Source organism: Chaetodon trifascialis, chromosome 21 (genome assembly GCF_039877785.1).
Source record: "Chaetodon trifascialis isolate fChaTrf1 chromosome 21, fChaTrf1.hap1, whole genome shotgun sequence".
NCBI lineage: Eukaryota > Metazoa > Chordata > Actinopteri > Chaetodontiformes > Chaetodontidae > Chaetodon > Chaetodon trifascialis.
In genome coordinates, this window is record NC_092076.1 from 20,637,591 (window position 1) to 20,663,309 (window position 25,719).

General features: G+C 40.9%; 2 protein-coding genes across 2 annotated transcripts in view; both read left to right on the forward strand.

Moving 5' to 3' along the window:
* LOC139349925 (caveolae-associated protein 1-like) overlaps positions 1 to 12,309 on the forward strand; it is a 29,090-nt gene extending 16,781 nt beyond the window's left edge. Inside the window, exon 2 of the mRNA XM_070990991.1 lies at positions 8,407 to 12,309. Within this exon, the coding sequence (XP_070847092.1) occupies positions 8,407 to 9,282 (876 nt within the window). The 3' untranslated portion in view covers positions 9,283 to 12,309. The remainder of the gene's footprint in view (positions 1 to 8,406) is intronic.
* A 3,410-nt stretch (positions 12,310 to 15,719) lies between these two features.
* Positions 15,720 to 25,719, forward strand: part of LOC139350068 (signal transducer and activator of transcription 5B-like) — a 50,506-nt gene continuing 40,506 nt past the window's right edge. Inside the window, exons 1-3 of the mRNA XM_070991160.1 lie at positions 15,720 to 15,901; positions 19,771 to 19,907; positions 20,634 to 20,790. Of these exons, the coding sequence (XP_070847261.1) occupies positions 19,780 to 19,907; positions 20,634 to 20,790 (285 nt within the window). The 5' untranslated portion in view covers positions 15,720 to 15,901; positions 19,771 to 19,779. The remainder of the gene's footprint in view (positions 15,902 to 19,770; positions 19,908 to 20,633; positions 20,791 to 25,719) is intronic.

Sequence of the window (25,719 nt, forward strand, 5' to 3'; positions counted from 1 at the left end):
GTGTATCCAAACTGTAATACCACTGACATGATGTGCACAATATGACAGTTTTCAGTCTGAGACAGGAAGTATATACATGCACTTGGCACACACTGTCTGAGGTAACTGCTTTTGCAGTGTTGTTGCTACCAGGGTTTCCTTGGGCTGGTTGATCGTTATGGTGGCTCACTGGCCACAATCAGGAAGTCCATATAAGCCCATATGAAGTATCATGGATATTTTTGAAAGGAGACTTTCAGGAAATACACAGGCACAGACAGGAAAATGGGCTAAGAGTGATATGTAAGTGATAATGTACAACAAAGTCTAAACAATGATATAGAAAATAATGCATGAGGTGGAAATGTACAATGCCAAAATGCAAACTAGCATGGCAGTTGTTTTCTGTTTGTTGTCAATATATCACCTCAGGACACCCCAGGCCTTCTTATTCAATGTGCTGATTACCACAAGACAAAACACAGCCTCTGTGCAAATAATCAGATCAATGTGGTAAAAAGCTCCCCAAGCATGTGTACTTCATGTACTTCATGTGTACTTCTTGTTTTGCTGACTGCTCTTGAATGCAAGCCATTGCTTTCCGTTAATTCTGTCTAGTAGTGAAATAAAAAAGCACTCATGAGCTTTGTAATCCATTAGTGAACATTAAGTCTGCACTAAATGTTGGCAGTATTGTTGCATATTTATGCAGTAAAAGTACACATTAATTTGAAATGTCTGCAAACAATTACCCTCTAAGAATAATATAGCTGTGACAAGAATGAATGCAGCCTTGATGTTCAATTGATAGCTTACACAACTGAAGCAAGTTTTATATTGTATAGAAGCGAATGGGAACCAATAAATTCTTGGAAAAAATACATTACATTGTTTAAACCAGCAGTTTTTATAATGATTAGGTGTAAACAAGGCAGAATTTGCAGTACTGTGAATGACTTTAAATACTCAAAACCTGTATGGCCCTTAAAACAACTGACAACTCCTAGTGGTAATAGAAAAAAAGACAGACACTGAGGCAAACAGTAACAGAGGGCGAATGTATAATTTTTTATTCGACACCCGTTAACATTCAAGAAACAAGTACAATCTTTCTACTTGGAAACAGAACTGAGATGTATTAGAGTCTAAAGTAAAACCCACATTGTCACAGTGAGCACTCAGGCCTGATCGCTCATGCTGTGCTGCATGGCAGCAGTGGACAGTGCACAGAAGTCACCATGCACACTCATCATGAAAGAGAAACACCGCATTGTGCTGACAACACAGAGCATCAGCCAGCTGATCTCAGCCGTTCCATAGTTTTGTCAACATTGTTGAGGAAGCAGTGGTCTTGTTTGAATAAACTTTATTGGAATTATCAACTGACAAAACCAACAGTGGAGAGTGTTGCCAGATTGGACAGTTTTCCACCCACACCTTACATTTGACATACTATCAAGATAAAACCTTTTATTTTATTTTTATTTATTTATTTATTTTTATATATTTTTTATTTGAGCTGTCAGAGCTAGTTTTCTCCCCTAATTTCTAAGGAAGACGGCAGAAATAGAAAATAGTTTAATAGCTGCATTGTATGATGTAAACCCTAGTTTAGCTACAACTCAGGACTTGAAAATCTGGCTCCCCACAGATCAGAAACAAGAATAGTGTCAAAATCATGTATACAGTGAGATCAACAATAAGGTTACTTGTGTTCCATGTAAATGACACATACTGAACTTGATCAAAACTAGAATAAGGTTCAAGACTTTGATACTACCTTGAATCTAACCATTCTCTATAATCTCTGTAATTCTCCAAATTTTGATATCTAGCTGATTAACTGTTGAGTTTCCTCTGAGCACACGTTATGTAAGGACAAGTCCTAAGGAAAAAGATTCACTATATATTCATGGTATTAGTGAACTTCTAATGTATTATGCCAGAGAGCTGAAAAGTGTTTGTCTTCATGTGTCTGTGCACACATGCATAATGGGTGGTAGGTGGTCGGCAGAGAGCCAGAGAAAAGCACTGTAAACACCTCTCATATGAATGACTTTTCCACTAGCCATGAGTCACTGCATGCAGCATGTCCAGTACTGACAGACTGAGGACTGGGGAGAGTGAGAGAAAAAAAAGAAAGAAAGAAAGAAAGAAAGAAAGAAAGAAAGAACGACAAGTAGGAAAGTTGATGTCAACAATGCAACAGTGTAGCGTGTGTGTGTGTGTGTGTGTGTGTGTGTGTGTGTGTGTGTGTGTGTGTGTGTGTGTGTGTGTGTGTTATTACAAATCAACATGAAGGCATAACAAGAGATAAAGAGCAAAGAGTGCAGCCCCATATGATGAAACAAATCATGAGACGACTACTGCCATAGCTCCAGGACACAGTGACTCTTTCTCTCTCTCTCTCTCTCTCTCTCTCTCTCTCTCTCTCTCTCACACACACACACACACACACACACACACACACACACACACATTGTGACTCAGTGTGTTTTGCAACTAGTTGCCTCTCGACTATTATTTTGCAATTTAAGTGCAAACCAGATATGGAAATTATGTCATGTATGTTTTGCAAGCAGTAAAGGTAATATGTAGTCTCACTGACACACACACACACACACACACACACACACACACACACACACACACACAATTTGCAGTTTCCATTACTTTTGGGGACATTACATAGACTTGCATTCATTTCCTGGAAACTTACCCTCACCATAACCTAAACCTAACCTTAAACAAAGTCTTCACCTTAAAATTTAGTGATTTACTTCCCTTAAGGACGGTGAGTCCCACAATGTGACTGTGTAAACATATTAATGTCCCCACAACATGAGTAACAGACACACACACACACACACACACACACACACACACACACACACACACACACACACACACACACACACACACACACTTACTCAAAGAACCATTACATACCTCATTCGTCTATTTTCCATGGCTCTGAGTGTACTTTCCTGTCTTTGGTGCAGCAGCCTCATGGAAGAACAATGTCCCATTAAATTAGGAGGGTCAGGAAGTCAACACACCAAGGTGAATGCATGAACTTCCCCACATACTCTTTCCATGTACTTTGGACACACGTACACACACATGCACCCTGCACAGAATTTTCTTGCTGTATGCCAGCTTCTGTTGAATCCCACACTGCAAACACATTAACTTGTGACCTCCTGCACTCCTCTGTGACAGCCAAGGCCTTGTATGACCTGTTTGTTCCTTAAAGATAAATGAACAGTCTGGCAACACTTGATTCTAAAAATTAATGGGATTCAGCTATCTTATCAACCTTTTTTCCAGCATAGTCTGGCCAAGGCTCCTTTATTTTACGTTTTATAGTTCATCATTTGAACATCTCTCCCTGAGACACGCCTTATTCCCAATAAGATCCACATGAGATACGGCTGAGCAAAGCCGGCAACAGCCCCATGGTTCCAGACCGAAGACCCACATTCACTACATGTTAATGTGTAATTGGATAAACTGAAAATTTGCACTGCTAAAGAATAACTGACACCAATATCATGTAATAAAACCACCATCTGTTATCTGCTGTGTGCACTGTGTTTGATGGGAAATCAGAAGAAAAAGCATTTATAGACAAGGCATAATAATAATATCAAAAGCTAGACATGATGTGAGCCACTTGCTTCAATTGAATAGGTGCAACTGAACATCAGATCCTGCCCACAACGCTTTTACACATAATCAGTTGGTTGGCTTGTCTTACACTTCAGAACAACATATCTTGTCAGCTGCTGGTGAGATTGCTGTAAGATTTGCTCTAGATTCTCAGGGTCACCAAAAGATTATATCTAAGGTTTCTGGTGATCTCCTGAAATTTGGACTTTGGTCTGGAGGTGTTTTGTAGTGTCATGTTTAGTTTTAGAGGTGTTGGAGGAGTAGGTACAGTAGGTGTGCTTTTGATATTTGAACAGAGTCAGGCTAGCTGTTTCCCCTGCTTCCGGTCTTTGTTCTGGACAGGCCAATTCACTCTCAACAATGTAAGCAAATAAACAGCATAATCCAAAGTTCCAAAATATTGCTTTAAGACATGGCAGGAAACTCTATTCTCCTTGGAAATAAATGATAAATTCTCACTAGAAAAAGCTGCATGCAAAATCAAGCCTAATACCCACCTTAAAAACAGCTCTTGTGACAAGCTGGAAGGCCATGTCAGAGTCTTGGACCACACATTGCTTAATTGATTTACAACACCCACTGCATTGCCCTTGAGATTGAAACAAGATGTAATGAATTTGAGTGAGGCAGGTATTTTCCAGCACCCCCGCCTGTCAACACAGCTGTTCAGGAAAGCCAAGATCCCTCATCCAAGGTCAAGTTTACCCAAGATACTACAGTACAATACCTTCATAAAATCACCATCACACAGCGACAGAACACAATGGACAGGACCCCCCCCCACCCCCACCCCACCTTCCAGCCAACACTTTGATGCTATCATCTTCCTGCTGAACAGATGGTTTTCCAAGACTCTGAAGCATCATCCCACTTGTGCTATTACTCAATTCATGCAACAGCAGAGGAATATCTCCCGTTTCCACACCTTACCCCTCCCCCTTCCCTGTGGTCCTTTGTTCTGGCTCTGCTGTGTTCCTGTTTTGATCATAAAGGCAGGGTAAAGGGAGATGAAAAGACAATACATACAAGTTTTGGCCATTGTGCAGACATTTGGGAGCCCAATTGGATGAGGATTTGCTGTGATGGAAAGAGGAAGACCCCCTCCCTCACCCCTCTTTCCATCCCTCCATTAACTAACCGGAGCATTGTATTTACAATGTGGTGGGAGCACATGACAGAAGAGAAAAAATAGCTTTCTTATCCGGAATGCAAATGGGAAAGAGAAAGGGTGGATGGGACACAGAGGGGCCAGTCAAATGGAGGAATGGATGACAGAAAAAGGAGAAGAGCATAACGAGGTGCTATGCAGGAATGTTTTATCAGGGTGGTGGTTGAAGTCAGGTCATACTTGTTTTTTTGTGTATGGTGCTTTGTACAGGAGCTGTAAAACCTGTGCTGAGGAAACATTTCTGTATGAAAACTAACCATCCAAAGGCAAGAAGGCCTTGGAGGCTGCAAGGTTCATTACATCAGAATAATAGAACAACTTCTTTGAGCTTTGCATGTAGTGGGGTTACTGTGCCCTGAGGGGGTGCTAAAGGAAAGATAATGATGATTTATCCCATGACCAAATTGTATGGGAATATTGTGTAGAAATTTTAACATTCTGTGGGTTGTACTAGTGGTACACCTATGGAGTGTCCAAAATGGAAAGGGTCCATCTCTCTGCATCAACGTTTATACAAATTTTAACACCATTTTTCTAGTTATATTTTGATCTCATCAATGCTTTTCACACTGAGGCCATTTTATGTCACATTTTTATGGATGTAATGTGGTAGCTAGCTAGCTAAGAAGGAAACTTCCCAATTCTTAACCCTGTTTATAAAGCTCTGAATTGGTCAACAATATCTCCAGCTAGGGGAAACAGCAGTCAATGGGCACAACACCAGAGCTATTTGAATCTCTGAACAAATCCTGTTGCCAATTACAAAATGTTGGCGTCGTTCTACAAAAGGTCTCAAACCAGCCTCGGCCATTACTACGAAGAGTGAGCTCTCCAGAGGACATCCAGTTTGTGAGTTTGCTGTTCACTATAATCTGACTTGAGGACAATTCGAGTTATGAACTCAACTTTGACATCAACACCACTTACTCGTTTTGTCACTTTCATGTTGAAGAGACTTAATGTCTACCCCAAGCCGGAAATGTAGAGCCTCTCTTGTGGTCACTGAAAAACAGACATATAGCACATAAGCAAGACTTTGACTTTTTGATTTGACACTTTCATGTGACTGGAAAAACAGTGACTTTTCCCCACCTCTGGTTTCCATCCCTGTAGTACATTCCATAGGCAGGTGAACGTAAACACACAAAAACTCAACATATTCTCAATATTTGGTTTATTGGGTTATCTATCACAAACTACAGGAGAACTGAACATGTGTCACTTTCACACATCTGTCTCCTGCTGTGGTCGTGTCTCAGTAAACAGGTAATGTTTCTGGGTGTTCTAAGAGGGAGAATCAGAGCATGTCTCAGCCTGCAGAAAGAAACATGATTAGACAACAAAACTTCAACTCACCCTGATCCTGACAGGAACATCCTCGAGCTCTCTCCTCCCCTCTGCATTAGCCAGTGTGTGTTTCTGTGTGTATGCAGTCTGTGTTAAGTGTGTGTACTTTGCATATCTTGTTAATGTGAGCAGAAGGGTATGTGCAGCTTTGCACCCAGACTGTGATTTCGTTGCATAACACTTTAACACTTCACCCCCCCAAGCCTATTTCCATTTCCATGTTTTCATTCCCTTGTCTCTGAGACATTTTTCTCTGTCATTTCTCCCTGTGGTATGACATAAATGAGTGAACCCTGAAGACTTGTTACAGACTTCCCTTGGTCTTGCCTCTGCCAAATGTAACCAGCCCACATCTCTGTTTTACGCTAGCCTCTAATGCCTCTATTGTGTAGCAAACCCTGTCCCTGACTGGTGAGTCATGGTCCTGACCTCAGTTAGCCTGTGTACATGTGCACATAGAAAGATAAAGGGAAAATGTACAAATAGACATACACACATTTCAGAATTGTGAAGACATTCTATTCATTTTAACAATACCACAATTCCAAAGACACTGCTTATGCCAATTACAAACATTCAACTAACCAAAACATAATTCCAATGCTCCTGCTAAACCTCACCCTAAGCTAAAAGGACTAACCTTTAGATGAGCCTAAAGCTAATTCTAACCGTAAAGCTGCACTAATCAAATTTTCCTATTGATGAAAGGATCACCTAGGCTATAACATGAAAGTCATAGTCTAAGTCATTCACTCATAGTGACAAACCCCTTTTTAGAATCTTTTCTAAACACTCATTTCTAGCAGCAGCATGCATCTGCTTCAGTGAGAAGTCTCTGATAAACCCACTGTACACTACTTGCCCACCACCCAAAGAAAAAACACACAATGTGGAATATTTAGCAGCTACAGAGCCAAAAATTATTTCTCATGAGTTGATGGAGGCCAAACAAGAGCACAAGGTAGAGTGAATATAGGACTTAAATTCATAGGGTGGTCATAAACATGACTCTAAATGAATGCTAATATTGCTCCGTGTCTACAGGGTGTTTGAATGGGCACGCTAGCCATATCAACATTACAAGGTGATAATACACTGCCTGGCCAAAAAAAAAAAAAAAAGGTCACCACCTTTAACAGATGAAGTGATGCACCCATCATGCCTAGTGCCTACTGTACAAGCCTGTGGGGGCAGTGCTATGATCTGGGGTTGCTGCAGTTGGTCAGGTCTGGGTTCAACAACATTATGTGCCCAAAGAATGAGGTCAGCTGACTACCTGAATATACTGAATGACCAGGTTATTCATCCATCAATGGATTTTTTTCTTCCCTGATGGCACGGGCATATTCCAAGATGACAATGCCAGGATTCGTCGGGCTCACACTGTGAAAGAGTGGTTCAGGGAGCATGAGACATCATTTTCACACATGGATTGGCCACCACAGAGTCCAGACCTTAACCCCATTGAGAATCTTTGGGTTTGTGCTGGAGAAGGCTTTGCGCAGTGGTCTGACTCTCCCATCGTCAATACAAGATCTTGGTGAAAAATTTATGCAACACTGGACGGAAATAAATCTTGTGACATTGCAGAAACTTATCGAAACAATGCCACGGCAAATGCGTGCCGTGATCAAAGCTAGAGGCAGTCCAATGAAATATTAGCGTGTGATCTTTTTTTTTTTTGGTGGCAGCTTTTTTTTTGGCCAGGCAGTGTATGTTAATGTTATGTTTATGGTTGTTCCAAGCCTGTTGCTGCTTTAATCATGAACTCAGTTGAGCACTGGTAAATTCTTCTTTTTATATCCTTGTAAAGGTATTTTGGCCTGACCTAGATGATAACACTAATAAATATACCGAAATAGCTGTATTACAGTTTTAGTAATGACAGATTTCTGGGAGATTGCTTCATACATTTACTACAACTCAGTCAAATTCTTAAAGCCATCAAACACATCAGCTTTACAAGCTCATCAACACACAACGTTTGCATTAATATAGTGTGTTCTTGGAAATTGTACATTGATATGTCGAGAAGAAAAGACTGTTCTCTGTAATCTTGCAGTTAGTTCAACATTTTATACTACATTTTAACTTTTTGTAGTTAACAAAATAGATGTTTCTCAGCCATTAATATTGGCCACTCTCAACCATAGTTTGATGTCTAAAGAAATTGAACTTTGAGAAAGTACTACCTATAACAGCAAATAGCACTAACATTCTTTATGTTCTCCTCTCCTCAGGATGAAGTGAAGGTTCCCTCAAAACTCAGCGTCTCTAAATCCATGAAAGTTTCTGAGTCTGTGTCAGGAAGCAGGGGAGGCAGCCTGCTAGAGCTCAAGGAAGCTGCGGAAGAGCCTGGAGAGGAAGGAGGAGAAGAAAAGGCAGACAAACCCCATGTGGACCTCTCATCAGATGAGGAAGGATTCGAGATTGAGGAGACTATTGAGGAGTCTCGTGCTGAGCGCATCAAGCGCAGCAGCCTGCAGCGTGTACAAACCCTGAAGACAGTCTTCTCAAAGGAGAAGATGGATAAGACCAGAGCAAAGACCAAAGAGAACCTGGAGAAGACCAGACAAAAAACCAAGGAGAACCTGGAGAAGACAAAGCAAAAGACAAAAGAGAACCTGGAAAAGACCAAGCAGAAAACCAAGGAGAATTTAGAGAAGACCAAACAGAAGACCAAGGAAAACCTGGAGAGGACACGTCACAACATTGAGAAGAAGATGGGAAAGCTTGGAACACGCATGAGTGTCAACCCTGACAGGAAGCAAAAGATCCAGACATCACGTGACAAGGTGAAGAAGGCCTTCACACCAGACCATGTCGTTTATGCCCGGTCTAAGACTGCTGTATACAAGGTGCCCCCCTTCACCTTTCATGTCAAGAAAATCCGTGAAGGTGCCGTTGAGGTGGTCCAAGGCACAGAGATGGTGGAAGTGTCACAAGATGCTGAGGCCTTCAGTGGAGTGGATGGAGAGGTTGAGGAGGGTGCTGTGGAGGTTGAGATGGAGATGATGAATGGAGGAGGGGAAGAGGAAGAGGCTGAGGAGGATGAAGAGGAGGACAGCCATGATGCCCTGCAGGAGAATGAAGACATAGATAGAGACAGCGACTAGACAAAAAATCAGGAATTTGCCATGATCCTAAAAAAATCATTTGCACCAACCCTGAGGTTCTTTAGTAGAAACTGAATAAATTCTGGGTATTGACATTTCTAAATAATAATTACAGTTATTAGAACTTGGGTCTCATTTTATAATGGCCATTATTTCTATGTCTTGTGTGTAGTGAAGCGCTCACAGATAATTATTAACTGTCTCAGCTATTCCCCATAGATCTCTGCAGCAGCAGGCAGCTTTTTCAGTGAAAAAGCTCAGATAAACACACTGTACAGACTTCTTGCTGTACACAGCATACGGACAAAGTTAGAGACTAGCGGGTGAATATAGCAGAGCAATTAGTAGCTAAATAGCCAGGTATTTTTCTCATGAGACAAACTAGATCTTAAAAGAAAGTGAATATTGGACTAAAGAAAAACTAAACTTTGATTGTACCGGCTTGCTAGGTGGACACAAACATGACTTCAAAAGAATGTTAATGCTGCTTTGCATCTGCTGGATGTGTACCTTAAATAGAAAATTGTTCAACTATAGTGATAATATGCCAGTGTTGTTTACATCTTGTGCTGCCATTAAGTGGCCAAAAATTACCAAAGAGCATGGCCAGGGGTATTCTAGCTAAGAAAAACCACAGGACTACACACTGCATGGAGAGTGGGAGCAACTGGGGGCCAGTAGGTGCCCAGTGTTAAACTCATTTTTCACTGTGGCCTCCTTGCAGGTTAATCTGATCGCAGGTTGTGGCATTTCCAGATCAGTCAACCTGGTTAACTTGGTTATTATCACCAATAGAAATGATGGCCTAAATTACAAAATTAAGACCCAAGTTGGAAAAAAAATGAATTATCCACTTTACCGTATTTGATTACAGGTTGTGTTCTCTAAAAACATAGTGAAAACATGGAAATGGAAATCTTTCCATATTTGCAAAGGCGCTTCAAAGTTTGTTTAGAGTCCAGTTGTGGATTGTGGTTTGGATGGTGTAGATGATCATGAAAACTGAAAGAAGAAAATGGGAAGAGGAAGAAAATAATTTTGTTGTGGGCGGGGCTGGTGGGAGGGAGGTGGGGAAAGAGGCAGAACTGAAATGATAAAGAGATCAGAAAGAGATCCTCACCATCATTCCCATTGTAAGAAAATCTAATTTGTCAGCATTTCCTTTCCGGTTTTAGTCTCAAAATCAAGACGCTAACCACTCACAAATAGTGGGATGATAATATGGAAATGACTCATCTCCTGTCCACTCAATTTCAGTTTCGTATTTGTTGAACACAAAGAACCTTATCTTATGGTGTGTCTTATGGACTGTTGGGTAGCAGATTCCCAATGGCCAAATTATTAATTAAAACACTGAGTATACGCTTGTCCCAAAATTCTTTGTGTTTAAAAACATTTTACATATTACAAACACAAAATTATTCCTTCCACCCCACTAGTTGCTCAGCTGTTTAAATACTGAAGTATAATCTTACTCTGCTTAATTTAGTCATTAGTTATAAGCGCAGTGATTCTGTTATTTCTCATCTTTGATGAGCTCACAGTTAAATATTTGTGTATGATCTTGTATATGATCACAATTTACACAAGGTTAATGTCCTCTCCTTTTCATTATTGATAGAATGTAGCCAAATAGTTGTGTATTCAACTAACTCTGTTTCATGCAATTCTCTTACGCAAAATTTTACTGCCAGTGTTCCCAAAGTGTAACCAGTACCCATGAAAATGAAGGTCTGCAAAACATAGGGCAGAGACAGCTCATTCATAGGTCCATTACATTTCACTCACCAATGGTATTCATTTTGGTCATTTTCTCATGAGAATTTTCTTCTTCAAAACATGTTCTGTGCTATTTAAAGATGTGTTTCTTAAATAAACTGAGATAAGGACCAATGCTCTCAGCTTTCAGCACAAACCTCTGGTAGAACAAGTTTAGTCTCACATCATTGCTGTGTACTCGTGTACTCCTCGGTCCAGTCTACTGGCACGGCTAAGTTTCAAAATAAGAGTGTGTGTTATTTCTGTGGTCTGACACTGACCCCTAGTGTCCAGTCATCTCATTCTGATTTTCTCTAGATTAAAGATGCATTTCTCCAGCTGTCCAACTTCTCTCTCAAATGACCATTTCATTCAAATATCTCCACATAGGTTTCCTCTATTGTCCACATTTATTTGTTTGTAACAAAATGTATTAACATGTTTTATATATTCACCACTACTGGTGGTGTTTAATGAGTGCCTTGCGAAAATGAATTCAAGAACAAATGTTTTTGATTCTTGAATAGTCTGCTCTGACTGCATTTTTATTGCATATTCAAAATAAATTTCCATCCAGCTTTGCATTTTCCAAACAATCCTGGGCAGGTTATAGGGGCTGGAACCTACCATGGCATACTGAAGGGGCGTACACACTGAACAGGTCAGCAGTTCAAATTTGTGAATGCAAAGGAAGAGAAAATATAGTTTTACATAACTGCCAAGCTTACCACATTTCCACAGTATTTGTACTGTAAAGGTTTATTTTCAAACTCAGACACATCATAGTTTTGTTTTAAATATATATATATATATGTATATGTAAAATGTAAATCACTGCAAATGCAGATCATCACGCTTTTTCACGTAATTTCCAAAGAGCCTCTTGCCTTTTGCTCCCTGCACCTCTTCTGCATTCAGAACAGCTTCTCTGACAAAATAATTTCATGCTTGCACAGATTACACAGTGCAACAAATGATAAATTTGGCACTCTTACACGTAAGCAAGCATAAAACAATATAGCTTTTTGATGCACAATTGTGGAAGAGAATTCATTTAGTTTGGTTTAATGCTCAGCTATTCAAAGGGGATTAACAGTGCTGTGTCTGTCAAAGCAGTAACAACATGCATATGTGCTGAGGCCTATGTAAGTGGAACACAAAACGTAGCTCACACTTAAAGGACCAGTGTGTGGGATTTGGTGGCATCAAATGGTGAGGTTGCAGATTGCAACCAATGAAATGCCCCACACCTCACCCTCCCCAGCTGTGGCTGCGAAAAAAAACAAAACAAAAAAAAAAAACATGAAAGTCCCTCGATACAATCAGTGTTTGATCCATTCTGGACTACTCTAGAATCGTGGCGGTGCCACATGGTAGACTCCTTGGAAGAGGACTGCTCACTGCATAGGGATGACCCTCCTGACTCAGCCTTTGATTGGCTACTATTTGTGGCCTTAGTTGGTTGGGCTAGTTAGGTTTGAGCATAAAGACTGATGATTGGTTAGGGTTAGGGTAAAAATATCACAATATGCTAATCAGAGGCAGAGTACAGCAGAGAGAGAGACAGGGTGGGTCATCCCTTCACTGTAGTAGGATTTGTAAATCCGCTGCCTGCTCCCTCTGTAGATATAAAGGGCTCATTCTAAGGTACCGAAAACATCATTCTTATTTTTAGCTGATTATAATGTAAAGAAAACATAAATCTGAATATTCTATTCCATTTCTGCCAATAGATCACCAAATTCCTACACAGTGGACCTTTAACTGTTTCCTTGCTTTTGTTGGTGTCTGATTTGTGTATAATGTTTCATTGCTTAACCACTAATGATTTAACTAATAAAAGTATTTGGTTCACAGTTTCTGTGTTTTTATTGAATATTAGCAGAAAAAGTGAAGGACTGGACACACAAAAAAATGCTGATGGCAAACATATTTACTGTAGATCTGTATCAAGTCGGTTTTATTTATTTAGTGCCAAATCACAGCAGAAGTTGTCTCAGGACATTTTCCATATACTGTAGAGCTGGTACAGAGCAAACTCTTCATCTACAGAGACCCAACAATTGCCTAAAGAGCAAGCACTTGGTGACAGTGGTGAGGAAAAGAGAGGTTAGAGAGAGAGAGAGAGAGAGAGAGAGAGAGAGAGAGAGAGAGAGAGAGAGAGAGAGAGACCTAAGTTTGCAATTGCATATTTGGGGGGGACATTGTCAGACATTTTCAATAAAACAAGAATAATATAAACAACTCAAGTTTTTACCAGTCTTACTTTGGTCCTTACATCCTATCACAGAAATATCCTGATATCAAATCCCAAGGGAAGACATTCTTACAACAAATGGCAAAAGTTCATACAGAGATTATATGCTTTGAAACTCCCAAACCAACCCATCGTGTGTGTGTGTGTGTGTGTGTGTGTGTGTGTGTGTGTGTGTGTGTGTGTGTGTGTGTGTGTGTGTGTGTGTGTGTGTGTGTGTCATGGTCCACTCTTATGAGTCTCATGAAGTTAATTTCTTGTGATGAGAATTAATGACATAAATTAGCCTGTTAACGGGAGAAAAGTTTTATTATTTTGAGAAAATAAAATAATTAACGTATGATCTGAGTTAGATCTAAAAATTAAAACAATAATATCAATAATGAAAAAAAAAAAAAATAAATACAAACCTTCTGTCATGAACTCAAGGCACAGAAACAGGCGGACACAAATGCACGACACGGATAGGGTTCAGGCAAGAGACGAGTTTATTTCCAGCCAGAGGTCGGTACACAGGAGATCGAAACAACAGGCAGAGTTATCCAGGAACGAGAGGCTAAAGGCAAGGTCTCAGGCAAAAAACGAATACGAAACAGACGTTTACTAATAATAAACGCTGGAACGAGGACTGTGAAGTGCAACAACCTGGCGACGAGACTGTGAGACACACAGGGTAAAATACAAGAGGTAATCAGGGGAGATGGGAAACAGGTGGGGAGAACAATCAGGGAGCAGGTGTGACGAGACAGGGGAAGGGCATGCAGGAAGTGAACCTAAAACAGAAACACAAAACTGATGATAACAAAAATAAAACAGGAAGGACAAGACATGAAATGTGCTCAAAATAATACAGAGACTTGACAGACATGACACGTTCTCATTGTTCTGTTTTTATTGTTTGTACGTCTTTGTTGCCCTCTTTTAAACTATATCACCATCATAGAGGTAGGGCTGTTGGTGGAAACAGGAGAGCTGGCAGGACTGTACACGCTGCTGAGGAAGACAGTTGTGACACTCTCTGGTCTCAACAGCTGAGACTATATTTGCAGAAACCTTTAGTCATTAATAATGCATAATGTGCATTGCACAAGCTACCCACAGTCAGTACAGGAACTGAAATTAAATAATGACTATAGACTTCAAGTGCAAACTGTCTTCATTTTAAAACTAATGTGCTGAATGACAGAGCCAAAATAACCAAAAATTGTGTCATTATCCAAATACATATCGATCTATCTGTATAAATCCCAAACCAGCCTTACACCTTTAGATTAGCCCAACACCTAAACTTCTCCTTCTTGCAATTCCAAGTGTTCATTGTGGACATGAGGTGTGTTTCCCACCATCAGGAATCAGGGGTTAATCCCTGGCAACATCCCTCTATACTTGAGGGAACTGTAACCCCAAGCAAACGAGTCTGGTGATAAGCAGTCTCCCTAATAACAAAAGTAACAACAGAAACAATCCATTTTGCATTTTGTGGGTCTATCACTGTGGAGATTTGTTGTAAATTAGGTACAAGGTTAGCCTAGTGCTTTGAGTTACCACACTCTCAACCACACATCCCAGCACACAGGGGGATACTTGACTTGAGTCCGCAGGGATATACACTCAGTGGCCACTTTATTAGGTACACCTGTACAATCTAATGTAAACCAATACACCAGCTCAGCCATAAGTTCAGCTTCATGTTGCCTATAATGGGTCCGGTTTGTTTGTTAATTCAATTATATGTTTTAGCATCGAGGTCGGAGTTGGTAGAGAGAGAAAAGAGTGTTATCTTGAGATGATGGGAAAGAGTGATGTTGGTCCAATAAGCACTCAACAAAATATTTATGCACAAATATAACTGTTTCATCCTTGTTTTTATCAGTCTACGCGTTAGCCAATGTTAATTGTCATTAAAATGTAACTAGCTGGTACCTTACGATAAACATGAACTAAAGCTGACTCCATAAACACCATTGACAAGGTTCATGAGAGGTCAGCTAATGCGGTCTTTTGTTCAACTTACCAGCGAGCGTGCTTAAGAAACACTGCAAATGAGTGGAGTTCAGTGCTGGAACTACTCAGTGTTTTGAACCTTCGGTTGCCCCTACACATTCCATCAGAAGTCCATGGGAGTGTCGCAACTCTCTTTTTCAACGGCACTGCACTGTGCCAAGCTATCGGAAGGTAGCATGAATACGACCGGAAATGTAGAGTTGATGTGACTAAATAAAAATGTCAAAATTGTTATTCTTACAATTATTGGGCGAAAATGGGAAGAAAATGCCCTTACAAACATTTGTACATGGTCCATTTTATACAAAAGTAAACTGGTAACAAAAAAAAAATACCACCGGCCAATAAACCGAATCGACACATTGTGGCGAGAGAAGATTTTTATTTTGAAATTTCAAATCGGAAGCTGTCTTTAATGTTCATTCGTGACTTGATGCTGGTCAATAACAGCTGCTTTACCAGAAAAGAGAAGGCGATAAAGTAGCGTTAGTTGGAGATGTGACATGTACGTCAGCTAACCTGTGTTAGGTTTGAAAGTTGTGTGTGTGTCCTATTGGTGTCCTACATGGTGTTTCTGTAAGGTGTGCTACAGTCTCTCAAGAGGTGAGTTTAAGACGCAACTAGTTGTTAACTACTTGTTGCTCATGAAAGTGAAGGTTTGGTCGACGCTGTACTGTATCCGTGAGCTTTCCTGCAATGCTAGCTACTAGAATAGCTTATCTTTGTTATCTAGCTAAGCTTATGCTGTCTTATACCACCGAACTAACTTGAGATCACCACCTTCCAACTCAGAATGTGTACATCTGTACACCAACAATCGGAAATTTCCATTGCACGTTTGCTGCATATATCTGGTTGCCAACGAGCCAATCTCACTGTTCAGTAATGTTAGCAAGCTAAGGTAACGTTATGTGTCAAACTTGTTGGGAGAGCTGGCTTCCCCGCTGCAGACTCATGCGTTCCGCTTTCTTGTCTTGCCTAAGAAGGTAATACCAAGTCCTCATACAGGGGTCTGTGTAATAAATGGCCTACTACTGTTCTCATCACATGAGTTAAGTTTTCTCGGCTTACTGACATGCCTGTGAAAGCCTGTGAAAGTACTGTTTCGGCCAAATTTAGCACACCACCAGGCAGTTCCTCAATTATCCTTACTGTATTTTAGAAAATCTTCTATTTCTAACAGTTAGGTCTGACAGTTCCGAAAACATTGCGAGTACCGGGTGGAAACCCCCCATAAATGTTATATTATTCAATGGATTCTGTCATTGGAGAGCATATTCACACGGTGGCCATTGTCCTCTGACGTCACGCTCAGGATGGGAAGCTCAAATGATATTACGAGAAGAAGTTACTGACAAATTGTTATCATTTCACCACTTCCTGATTGATTGGCAACTGAGAAGACAACGAACAGCGAAAATCCAGAGATTCAACGTTAAACAGCATATTTGATGAGCCAGTAGTTACTGTGAGACAACAGCCAAGCGTAGTATTCAGCCACTTCCTGGCCAGCATTACTGTTTGATAGTTTTGAACAATACAACAGGAAATACGTAAATTAATTCTGATATATCAGCACACATCATGGACAGATTTGTTTAGACTGGAAGTACAATATATGTACCAAACTTGCAAAGTAATGTTTGTTGTCTTGGTGTCTCTTCTGCCAACCTTACAGATGTTCTTCTTAAGTCTGTAACATTAGGTGACATTATGCTCACTGGAACACATATTTATATGTAATATTAATACAGATTATATCAGACACAAAAGTGTGTTCCAAGCACTTTGGCAGTGAGTGTTTTGTGTGGCATGAAGAGGTTGGTAAGACATGCCTACTTTGTTGCTTTACATTATGTTACATGGCAAGCTTGATTACATCCAGTGCATTTCGAAATTAATTTATGACTTTCTTATTGTATTGTGTAACATTATCAAAGGTGGAAGTGGTTGAATGCTAACTGTTGTCTAATGGTAGCTAATGGGTTGTCAAGTATGTGCTTTTACCTTGAAACTGGGCTCCCAGCTGTCAGACGCTGACTGTGAGACTCACACATTTGATACGTTTCACACACTCTCATGCTACTTGTCCATTGTCTCACACAGTGAAAAATATCTTCATAACTGAGCACAGCACCTCTTGCACCATGGCATGCAGGCAGGAGTGAGACTGAGTTACTATGGTTATGGGGATGCTCTGTGTCTGTTACTCTGAAACTTTCTTGTAAATAACAGGTTTTTAGGTGAGACTGCCTTTGCAAAATAATGAATGTTGATGCTGAAATCTATTAATAAACATAATTGACATTTTTGGTTACTATTAGGGTTGCCAGCATGCTCGTATGCTGTCTGAACAAATCTCATACCCAATAAGAGGAAGCCTCAAACCCATTCCTTCATGATGCTTCCTGCTTTCTCTGCACACAGGACAAAGTCTGACCATCAGCCGTTTTTTTTTTTGTTGTTTTTTTTTTTTCAGAGTTCAAAACACACAGTTTGTTTGGATTTAGTTGACAGAGGTGCACACACACATACCGCTCCAAAACCACCCAAAAACCAATCGAAAACCATGTCTCATGCAGGCTAGATAGGGTTTTGCCTCACTTTGCTCTTCAATTTCACATCTGTGACAAAGTGAATAACTTTCAACGTGATCAAGACATTTTAGGTTAGATTAATTAGGTTTTGCAACAATGTCTCTTCCATTCACTGAACATAATGATATGAAATGATAGAAGATGGAAGAATACCCCTCCTCAAGGTCACATATCACATTTCTGCAAACAGCTTAATGTCCTTGTTGTCTAGCACTATATGCATCCCTACCAAAAAGCATACTATACATGGAGTAATTTAATGGTTCTCTCAAATTGATGTGTGGTCATTATCATCTCCTTCACTGTAGTTTACTGTATTTCTGCAACATTACACAGCAAAAACAAAAGTGGTTATTGGAAACCGCAGTGAACTGAGTAGTGAACAAAACAGGAATTCTTCTAATTTAGAATCAGAGAATTGGCCATTAAACAACTGAACTATAGAAGAACTAAATACCCTAAAGAAAAAAACAAAGGAACTCTTACAGTGGAGGAAAAATCAAAATTGACAAGTCCAAAAAAGAATTAGACCAATTATATGTTAATATGACCAAGGGAGCTTTTATACACTGTTGAACAAATTGGCTAGAGGAAGGTGAGAAGAATACAAGCTAATTTGTTTTGCACCGGAAAACACAAATTATATTTGTGGCACGGTGGGACAAGTGGTAACACTGTCGCTTCACAGCTACTGTAGAAGGTTCTGGTTCGAATCCCGCTGTGGGCTGGTGGTGTGTCCTCCACCATGCCTTCGGTGCCTGCTGCTCGAGGAAAAAAAAGTGCCTTTCTGTGTGGAGTTTGCATGTTCTCCCCGTGTTCACCTGGGGTATTCTCCATCAAAATACCCCCACTAAAAACATGCAAGAAGATCACCACCTGACCAATGGTGACAAAAGGAACTGGGTCCCCGGGCGCTGCTGTCAGCTGGCAGCCCACTGCTCCTGGTCTGCCGCAGAGGAAGACTTGCCAGGATGGGTTAAATGCGGAGAAAATAATTTCACGAAGCATGGCGTGTGTGCAGTCTCCTCCCTGAAGCATGTGTGTGCAGTGATCAGTAAAGTTAATCTTAACCTTAATCTTAATATGAGAAATAGTTTTCCGTCCTTATAAATAGATAACTCTATAAACTCCAATTCTTCTGAGTGAACAACACCTTTCAATTCTATTCTCTAATTCAGTGTTTCCCACCCACTGTGCCGGGGCACATAAGTGTGCCGTGAGAAATCATCAGGTGTCCCGTGGAAGATTATCCACTTTCACCTGACTGGTTGGGAGGTTGGGAAACACTGTCATACAACTTCAGGGATCTATTTTTTTTTTTTTTTTTATTTCTTATTAATAAGAAATGCTGCTGGGGGCTCCCTGCACTTTTTGATTTAAGATAAAGATGAAAAGTTTGTTGTTCATTCTAGAGTTTGTGTTATTCTAAATTTTGACACCAAGATTTGTATTTTTCCTGCAAATGCATAACAGTTCCAAATATCGGCTATTGGTCTCCTTGATTACCAATAATTGGTATCGATATCTGAACAAACCATATCAGTCGACCTCTACAACACTTGCAAGCCCTTGTAAGTGCTCACCAGTTTGGGAGATATTGATTTGTGTTATATAAAGACATCAGTGTTTCCTCTGACTTGAAGACATTCTTTGGACTGAAATTTCTCAATGTAACATCATGATAACTCTTAACTCTTCACTGTCATTATCACCTTATCCACCACTTCTCATCAACAGTACGTTTTTTGTTTTCACTTTTTATTCTTCTATACTAATTCTCCCACTGGTCATCGTCCTCATTAGTATTCTTGCTTACTCTTTGTTTTCCCTCCCTCTCATCCCTGGCTTCTCATCCTGTCATGCTGCTGCTTCCAGGGGAGCACCATGGCAATGTGGATCCAGGCCCAGCAGCTGCAGGGGGAGGCATTACACCAGATGCAGGCACTGTATGGCCAGCACTTTCCCATCGAGGTTCGACACTACCTGGCCCAGTGGATTGAGAGCCAGCTTTGGTATGCAGTTGACCTTTATCTGTATTTGTATTCAGATTTTTCAATGGCAGATGGTCTGTTTCGATAGAAGCTGCCTCTACCTGGAATCTTTTATGTCTTTCGTTATTTTTAAATAATATACTATAGGATAATACATACATTAATATACATAAGAAATCCTTTATAATCAAAAAAATAACTTTAAAGTTTGCCCCAAAGTAGTATTCCTGTCGTGGCTTAAAATCATATACCACATTTAAATCAAATAAACTGCACATTTCAGGAACTCCTGCCAGTATAACACAATAAAATTCAACAGCACCACAAGTGACATTGTCCAAATAGATTATACAGTTTAATCAGCATAAGAGCATTTGCATTAGATTGAGCTAGGTGAACCTAATAAACTTGAGTGTACATTTATTACATTGACCAGATCTGCCTGTCCTTTCACAACTTGAGTCTTATCTTCTTGATTTTCACCATAACCTCTGTCATGTCCAGTTGCATAGAGACCAGCCTGTGTGCCTGGTTGCATTGCAGATCTGATAGCTCCCTGTGTAAAGTTCATTATTATCGTAACATCTTGTCAGACATTAGGAGTTTAATTTACTTTTCGGATGTTTAACTGTGAAATTTGAGAGATTTATGAAAATAATTTTGCCCTGTGATAGCCAATGTGACCATCCACAGCTAGTCTTAGTGAAGAAGCACTGAGTTTGACTTTGCCTTACCTGCCTATCACAGGGATTCAGTGGAGTTAGACAACCCCACCGAGGAGGCCAAAGCCAAGCGTCTGCTGGACAACCTGGTGGCAGAGCTGCAGAGGAAAGCCCAGCTTCAGGGAGGAGAGGACGGTTTTCTGCTCAAGATCAAGCTTGGCCATTACGCAAACCAGCTCAAGGTACCAGTCAGCTACTGGGAAAATGAGGCTGCCCTAAAACCTTGTTTTACTAGTCACTGAAACATTATTCAGAAACAATTTGGTGCAGGTCTCGTTTTACAGCTGTATTCTGTCAGCACAAACATACCTCTCCTCTGGATTTATCATGTGAAATTTCTTTTACCTTTATGTATTTTGGCGTAGTGGCGCATGTGGTGCCCACTGAAACAAACAAACAAAAGAAATCCCATAGACAGTGATTACATTTTCTGGGCGTCACAAACACTCTGAAATACATGATTTTTGAGCCGTAAGATGCAAACAATTTAAAGAAAGCTGTTTAAAGAGCCGTTTCAGTGTAATGTTTCTTCAAGACTTTCTGTAACATCTACCCACAATGGAAAAGGGCCTTTGCAAATCACAAGGTAAGCATGGATAAACTAAAGGACGGATCACAGTGTGTGATTTTCTCAGTACATCTATATTGTGATGTGATGCTGTTGTTTGCTGGAGAATGAAAAGAAAATTTTACTGAAAACAAACAATATCATTCATCCACCTAATTAAATTGATGTTGTCATGTGCAGTAAAATTATTTCTTCAGATCGGCTGTCATTTCTATCCTACCTCTTTAATGCGCCTGAAATGATAACAACTCACGTCTATGAGAACAAACAGCCGATCACTGTCAGCTTGTCCTGGCTTCATTCCAAACACATACAGTTAAGTCAACATTGTTATACCTGTAAGTTTAAGGCAATGTTTTCTATTTTACTTTATTTATTTATTTTCATTTTCATTAATACGGGCGATGCTTTTAACTGTCCTTGTCCATTATAACTCAGATAAGGGAAACAACAGAAATGTGAAAAATGGCACAGGAAAAGCTGATAGAGAAGCAGGATGTAATATCTGTCATATGTGCACACTTTATTTTCAGTAAACACCATAGAAACTCAAGTTAATAAATATGAGTTTTGAGAGGAAATGCTTACAGAAACAGAAAAACTTTAAATCTGGCAAGAGTTACAAAAGTCTTCTTTCACAAGCATTTGCTAATGTGACTCTTAACACTAAAACAATGGTTCCCAAAGAGTCTTAGATTGTCGGTTTTCAGTTCTTTTGCCTTGCTCAGTTTCAGTTGCCTTTGACCGTGTTGTGTGCCAATGTGTAGAACACACAATCTGTGCAAGTGACTTTATCTTATGTCAGTGATGCCAATCATTTATCTAGTTGTGTTTTTGTCTAGATAGCCATTGTTTCCGGCAATTTAAGTTTTAGCCCCTCCCAAAGTGTGATGTTCTGCTGCCTAGGACCAGGGTCCAAAATAAAATAAACAAAAACAAAATAAAAGCACCCACCACTCACCAACAAATGCAACACATGAATTGACTGACCACATTTTTTTTTTTTTGCATCGTCTTGGCACACTGGCAACATGCAATGTATGACCATCAGTAATTGTATCACAGTTCCCTGATTGACCATTGCTGTCCACTGTTGCTACGGTTATCCTTTGATGGGAATTGAGCCCGGTGCCACAAAGGATCATTTTGCATAAACTTCAAAGAGTCTGGAGTTATCAACCTAAAAGAAAAATTGAAGAGCAGTATTTAGTTAAAACAAAATTTATTGAGAAGTGGTATTCACAGATTCATCAGCACCAATACAATGAGCTGCAGTGGTTGCTGTCGGTACTTGAAAAATAGGACATGCTCGTTTGTGGTCGGAGATTATATGAAGATGGAATTGATTAAAGGCCATGAAAACTCAAAAGCCCACATTCGCTGTGTCAAGATTTCAACAGCTGCAACATTACCCACTGCAACAATGACAACTGTGCAGACCTTCACCGCCACGTTCAGATGGCCACAAAGATGTGAAACCTGTTTTGCACTGTTCATGCCTCGACAAATAGAGGTAGGCCCCTTTTGCACTTTTTATAGATATGCCAGTAAGTACTTTCACTTATCTAGATTTCACCGTTAGCTGGTTATGTAGCCAATCATATGTGTTTTTGATTTCACCTGTATTATATAATGCTTAAAATATGAACAATAACATTAAGCCAGTCATTTCTACTCAGCTAGCTAACATTACTTTAGCCAAGTAGGCACTAACACTAAGATTTAAACTTTAAAGCTAATGATAGCAAGCTTCTATTAATCAATAGGAGTCGACAATTGGCTAGCTATGTTTTGCACATAATCTTGGGACATGGAACCAGAACTAAACGTTTCTGTCTACCATTTTCTTTCCCAATTTCCCAAATTGGATGAGCAAAAAGGTATTGTTTTATGCCGATTTCACACCACAGGATTGAAGCCCTGATTTTCCACTTACCAACAGTTTTTGGCAATGTGCGGTGCCTCACGCCAACTTCATGGCTGGCGTACGCACGTTTCTACAGCTGTTGATCCTTTGGTGACATTAGAGGTGATGCTGGGATGTGCACATCAGAGACACATGAACAGTTAACACTGATGAACAATTAACACACCCACGTGTCTGCAATTACATGAGTGGATATAAAAGTATGCGCAAAGTGGTGCAAAAAATACTGTTAAAAACAATGGCTGCTTTAGCACTATTCAAAGATATTGCAAATGGTGCAATGCGAAGAAAGCGTGTGTCCAGAAACAGAGAGGATTTACTGGCACTTATTTCACATTTTTTGCCCTTCGATTGACTGGCGACTGGTCCAGGGTGTACCCCGCCTTAGGCTCCAGCCCCCTGCAACCCCAAAAGGGATAGGCGGTATAGAAAATGGATGGATGGATGGATGGATGGATGGATGGATGGATGGATGGATGGATGGATGGATGGATTTCACATTTTATTTATCACAACAGCAAGACAGTAGACAACGTAAGTGATTTTATATTTTAACCTATTTGGTGAATTTGATAATTTTGAAGACACACACAAGCGGTCAGAGGTGCACTTGCCCTCTGAAATGATACTTTGTATCATGCAACATAACGTTAATTCAATTCAATTCAATTCAATATTCCTTTATTAGTCCCATGAGGGGGAAATTCCAATTTACAGCAGCATCAATAAAGTGTATATAGTATTGAAGTGCAATGCAAATTCAAAACAAGTATATATACAAAAGAGTGGGATAAAAGAATAACGTCATCCTAAGAAATTGTAAATAGTATTTACAGATTGTTATGCACTGATTATTGCACAGGTTATTGCACAGATTGTTATACATATTATTGTACTGATTACTTGGAGCAGTTTCTGCTGTACAGTCTGACGGCTGCAGGAAGGAATGACCTGCGATACCACTCCTTCACACACTTTGGATGTAGCATCCTATCACTGATGGAGCTCCTCAGTGCAGTGAGTGTGTGTTGGAGGGGGTGGGAGTCATTGACTGTCATGGAGGACAGCTTGGCTCTCATCCTCCTCTCCCCCACCTCCTCCACCTGTTCCAGAGGGCATCCCGGTACAGAGCTGGCCTTTCTGATGAGTTTGTCCAGCCTCTTCCTGTCAACTGCTGTGATGCTGCTCCCCCAGCAGACTACTCCGTAGAATAAGGCAGAGGCCACAACAGAGTCATAGAAGGTCTTCAGGAGTGCCCCACACACCCCAAAAGACCTCAGCCTCCTGAGCAGATAGAGTCTGCTCTGTCCTTTTTTATAAAGTGCAGTGGTGTTACGAGTCCAGTCTAGTTTGTTGTTCAGATGAACACCCAGGTACTTATAAGATGTGACCATCTCAGTGTCCCTTCCCTGGATGTTCACTGGTGATGGGGGAAAGTGCGGGCGGCGGCGGCGGAAGTCCACAAGCAGTTCCTTGGTTTTATCTGCATTAATCAGCAGGTGGTTCCGCTGACACCAGTCCACAAAATCCTGGATGAGTCCTCTGTATGACCTATCGTCCCCATCTGTGATGAGGCCGACAATGGCAGAGTCATCAGAGAACTTCTGCAGGTGGCAGGTGGGTGACAGGTGGGAAAAGTCAGCTGTGTAGAGGGTGAAGAGGAATGGTGCCAGCACCGTTCCCTGAGGGGCCCCCACACTGCAGAGGACAGTCCCTGACACACAGTCCCGTGTCCTCACACACTGTGGGCGGTTGGAAAGGTAGTCCACTATCCAGCATGTGAGGTGTTGGTCCATGCCTGAAAGCTCTAGCTTGTTTCTCAGGATGGCTGGCCTGATGTTGAAAGCACTGCTGAGATCCAGGAAAAGGACCTGAACAGAGCTCCCCGGCAACTCCAGGTGAGACAGGGCTCGATGGAGGAGGAAGATTAGGACATCGTCCACTCCGATGCCTGGCTGGTACACGAACTGCAGCGGGTCCATGGACGAGCTCACCAGGGGACGCAGGTGGGCAAGGACCAGCCGCTCCAGGGCCTTCATGAGGTGCGATGTTAGTGCCACCGGCCTGTAGCAGCTAGGGTCCTTGGGATATGGGGTCTTTGGCACAGGTACCACGCAGGACATCTTCCAGAGTCGCGACACCTTTCCCAGTCTCAGACTCAGGTTGAACAGATGTCCAATAATCCCGCTCAGCTGATCAGAGCAGGCTCTGAGGAGTCTGGGACTGAGGCCATCCGGTCCTGCAGCCTTCCTGGTCTTTAACCTCCTCAGCTGATTTCTCACCTGGAGAGGTGTGAGAGACAAGTTGGAGCATGGGGGCTGAGTGTTTTGTGAAGTGGATGGGGGGCTGGGAGGAACAGTGGGGGGTGGCGTTGGAGGTGGTGAGCTGAAAACTGTGGGGGGGGGGTACTTGGGCAGAGTGCCGGCAGATCAAAGGAGGGCTGCTGCAGTGCTGGTACAGCTGGGGGAGGGGCAGATGTTTTGTTAAATGTAAACGTAAATTTATTTATATAAATTTATTCGTGTAATTGTCCTAATATTACTCCCCGTGATGCGCATTCAGCATGTGCGCCCCCAAATTCTATCCGTCTTCACAGCATCATTACTAGTCAGTGGT